Source organism: Cucumis melo, chromosome 9 (assembly GCF_025177605.1).
Source record: "Cucumis melo cultivar AY chromosome 9, USDA_Cmelo_AY_1.0, whole genome shotgun sequence".
NCBI lineage: Eukaryota > Viridiplantae > Streptophyta > Magnoliopsida > Cucurbitales > Cucurbitaceae > Cucumis > Cucumis melo.
The window spans coordinates 5,113,315-5,117,474 of record NC_066865.1 but is presented as its reverse complement, the minus strand read 5'-3'; the positions used below and the strand labels follow the sequence as shown (position 1 = coordinate 5,117,474).

Below are 4,160 nucleotides of genomic sequence, written 5' to 3'. Positions count from 1 at the left end.
AAAAAAGAGCATCATCAGTTTTTTTATTAATCAATATATGTTACGGACATATCGTATCGTATTTTCTGGGTCAGTTATCATTGTGTTGAATTCCCTCTAACAACACATGTTGAATCTTAAAGTTAAAAGGAAAAGAAAAACGAACACTACAACATTGTTATGTGAGGACTTCGAATCATTCTTCCAAGGTGGTTCTAAGTCGATGAAGCTCTCTTATATAATTGTGTATTCGGTCTATAATCAACCCAAGGAATAACGAGAAACCTGTTGCCAAACATTCCCCAATCATAATCTTTTAACATTCTCACATTCTTCTAATTAAATTTTTACTTTTTTTTTTATTTTGAAAAAAACCCAAATAACATTAAACAATTTATTAGAAAAATAAATTTTAGTTCCTTGGTTACCCTTCTAGTTATTAAGTTTTGAGTTAGAGCAAGTGTGGTCTAATTAACTAATTTAGAAATTTGAATATGGTCTAACTAATTTAATAAAATTGACAATATAGTGTCTATAATTTAATAAAATTTTTACAATATTATATTAGACATAAATATTAAATTATAATTTTCTTCAAATTAATAGAAAAAAATGATGGCTATATTTTCAAATAAAGAAAATAAATCCGTATATTTAAAAAATAACAAAATATCTTCATGATCGATTAAGATGGACTGGTCATAAATAATTATATTGTGTAAACATTATCAAATAGTTTTCTTATTTAAAATATTTTTTTTTTAAAAAAAAAGTTTACCATTTAACCAAATTTTAAATTTCTAAAATTGTCTCAATTAAGTCCAAATAATTAAAGCTCACCGATCGTGTAGGTTTCGAGAAGGCGATACGCCATGAGAATCTCGTCCGTCTGGTTGAGTATGCCTCCCTCCGCCATTCGCCCGCGGATTGCCGCCGCATTGTAAAGGGCTGAGGCAAAGACGACCAGCATCGTCGCGGCGACGGACTTCGCCACCAAAGGACCTCTCCCCTGTTTCAATCTGTCCAATCCCTTCACTATCAAATTTCTCAATGGATTTTTGAACAACAGAGCCAAAATCAAAGCCATTTCGGCCAATACAAGCTTCAATACAACTTGAATCATCTCTATTTTCCTTTAACTTCTCTCTAATGCCTCCATTTTTGCCGGATTTTGATTCGCTTTTAAATCAGGGCTTCCATTTTCGATCCCAACCTTGCGGTTCCGGTTTTGGTTAAGGAATTTGGTACTTTTACCATATTCTATTTCGACTCATCGTATCGCATATTCGCACCACGTTTTCTTTCCGTTGTTTAATCGACATGTCGTTTATGTGGAATTAACTTTTTAGGATTTGTTTTTCATATTTTGAAATTTGTTGGAATTTAATATAGTTGGAAAATTATAAAAAATATACAAGTTTGAGGGGATCACAAGTTTTTGGTTGGTTTTTTTAAGTTGAGTTTTAGTACAATATGAGGTAAGAAAAGCCTAAAATGTCTCTGCATGAAACTCTTCTCCTCTCTCTTTTCCCTCTTAGAAAGCATATAACTTCTTTACATATCCTTATCTCATTTTTCTCTTACTTCTTTTTTTTTCAACCTCCCTTATAATTTCTTAGAATATTTAGTACTCGTGAATGCACTCTCTTGCTATTGTAACTTCTTTTCTCTTGGGTGAAATGTTTCAACTATAACCCAAAATCAATTTTATAATTGTCTTAAATGATTTAGGATTGTTTCATATATATTTAGCAAGTTTTTGTTATTTTTTTCATCTTGCAATTATGTCACAAACATCTTCTAAACATATCGCAAACCTTTGCAACTTCAAAACTTCAATATCAAATGAGTTATATACTATTTTATGTGATTTTGGATGCTGCTACACAAGTTTTTGGAAGTTTTTAGTTACTGCTTTTGTATTTGACACACATCTCACAAACGTCCAACTCCAAATTAATTCTATACTTGATTTATGGTGATTTTAAAACATTTTTTATGGAGATTTTTAGCTATTGTTTTTTTTCTCTCTCAAACATCTTGTAACTCAAGTTAAATTTGGACAATGACTAAACTTGTTTATATTATTATCACTAATACATGTTTGGTAAAGGGCAAGGTAATAGAGTTGTCAAAAATATGACCACAGAAAATACATGTTAACAAAAACCATATTTCTAGCCATTATACACAAATAAGTAAAATAAATGGCAATCAAACCAACTGAAAACCGAACCAAATTAGACTTAACTGAACCAAACTGAATAAACCTTACCAAAGAAGCTGAACCGAACCGGCTGGAAACCCTTTAAACAACAAATGGAGATGAAGAACGAGCCGATTGAGCTGGGCAGTGGATCTGATCGGTTTGCAAGAAGGGGTTGGGCGGCGGTGTCTGAAGAACGGGGAGGCGAAGGTCTGGTAGACGGTGTCTGAAGTACTGTCGTTCTGGTTGGCAGCGGATATGGACGACGATCACACAAAGAAGCAGAGACCGACGAACAGAAGGAGATTGAGGATCTGCACGAGCGTGGTAGATCTGAGTAGGTGCGGCGGCAGAATGGTACTCACAAAATTTTAGAGCTATTATTATTGATTGAATAACTCTTTGATACATTGCAAAGTCATTTTAAAAGGAACTTATAAGTTATACGTAAGAGTTGAAGAGTGCAAAAGGAAAGATTTAGATAATATTTAACATTACGTCATGCAAGCAATTCAAGGAGCGAAGAGGCAAGAATCATGGTAAGATCTCCAAGAACAATACTAACAATGGTCTGAATGAAAACCTTGAGGATTTTCCAATACTTGTTCCTACTTGTGCCATTCCCTTTCTTCTTAGCTTGAATTTCTTTAAGATTCACCTTGTGAAGAGCCAGAGCTTTGAGGTTCTCTTCCTTAACATTGTAGTTGATCTTGTTGATAGTCTCATTTTTGTTGTTCCATTCTTCCAAAAAAATTTCAGTGACACAAGCAACGTGAACATGGTACTTGTTACACTTTGAGATATAAGACCATCCATTACTATGGTCACCTTCTTTGATGCTCTTCTTATTGCACCACAAGCATTTTTGTTTCATATTCTTGTGAAGAATGAACTCCAATTCTTCTTGTTGTTGTTGTTCTTCTCCTTTGATTTTGTATTCTCTCTTCAGATTTCTACAACAGGGGTGGAGATCTAAATCATCTTTCTTGCAATGGTACACGAAGCCGTTAATCGGCTTTCTACAAGCATCACAGAGTCATTTGCAATGTTTGTGGCAAGCTTTTGGTGGGGTTGTGAGGAAATTGAAGGTGGAATTGGGGAAGAAGTCGTGGGAAGTTGATGGGGTAGTTTCCATACAGTATTCATGGAGATCGTAATCACATTTTTCACAGCGGTAACGAGAACCAAAACCTTGCTCCTTGCAGCCATCACAAATGTATGGTTTTTTGTAGCTTTTGAGCTCAAGTTCATGCTTGTGGCTTTTGGTACTAAACTTCTTTGTTGCTATTTCTGGACTGTCTCGTTGAGAAATCATTTTCGATGTGCAGGGGTAAGAAAACACAGAGAGAGTGGATATTGGATAACACTTGAGATGAAGTTGCAAATTGTTAATGTAGGAATGATTTTCATTTGGCCTTGGCTTGACTATGTATTTATAAGATTACTCGTTAGTGAAGTTTCTGAGTAGTTGAATTTTAGTTAGTCGGTCATTTGCAAACAGTTGTAATTCTTTGAGAAGTTGCAGTTGCACTTCTTTGAGAAGTTGAAATGACCGCGTGCTTTTTGTAGGGTTCCTTTGCCAGTTGGCTAACTAAACTTTTCCCTGCGGGGAGACTCTACACGTGGCACAATGATCAATCACTAATCAAAATTGTTGTATTGGTAGAGTGAAATGGGTTTAAATTGCAATTGGAATTAGACTGTTACCTTTTCAATATATGTTAAGGTAGTGTGGTTCAATGTTAGAAGTGTAAACAAATTGAGAAGAGTTTTACAGTTCATTAAATAGGTAAATAATAAAAGATGCAATCAATTGGGGTCTACTTTTCACATTACCATTGATTGATTACCTACCAGTTTGAAGAATCATCTCAAATTAGTTATATTTTTTATAACCTAAGTATAATTATCTTTAAACATTAAAAAATATTTTATTTGATGATATATAAAGTTAAACAATAACAATAATTTTCAT

The 4,160-nt window shown here is 33.8% G+C and overlaps 1 protein-coding gene and 1 long non-coding RNA gene across 2 annotated transcripts; one reads left to right on the top strand and one right to left on the bottom strand.

The window, feature by feature from the left end:
• LOC103498158 (uncharacterized) lies at positions 1-1,211 on the bottom strand. The gene is made up of 2 exons (XM_008460666.3): positions 820-1,211; positions 1-264 (listed from the first exon to the last, which is right to left on the bottom strand). The coding sequence occupies exons 1-2, from the start codon at positions 1,100-1,102 to the stop codon at positions 176-178; spliced, it is 372 nt and encodes a 123-aa protein (XP_008458888.1). The 5' UTR covers positions 1,103-1,211; the 3' UTR covers positions 1-175.
• Positions 1,212-2,318: 1,107 nt separating this feature from the next.
• Positions 2,319-3,900, top strand: LOC127150907 (uncharacterized). Its single transcript, XR_007823476.1, has 2 exons — positions 2,319-2,542; positions 3,135-3,900. It is a non-coding gene; the product is annotated as an uncharacterized LOC127150907 (long non-coding RNA).
• Positions 3,901-4,160: the final 260 nt, after the last annotated feature.

What these genes read in the sequence shown, in the direction of transcription:
- LOC103498158 (XM_008460666.3), bottom strand. Translation starts at nt 1,102, where the DNA reads ATGATTCAAGTTGTATTGAAGCTTGTATTGGCCGAAATGGCTTTGATT. An exon ending in TCTCGAAACCTACACGATCG is followed by an intron (nt 265 to 819) that starts GTGAGCTTTAAT and finishes GTTTGGCAACAG; the next exon opens with GTTTCTCGTTATTCCTTGGG.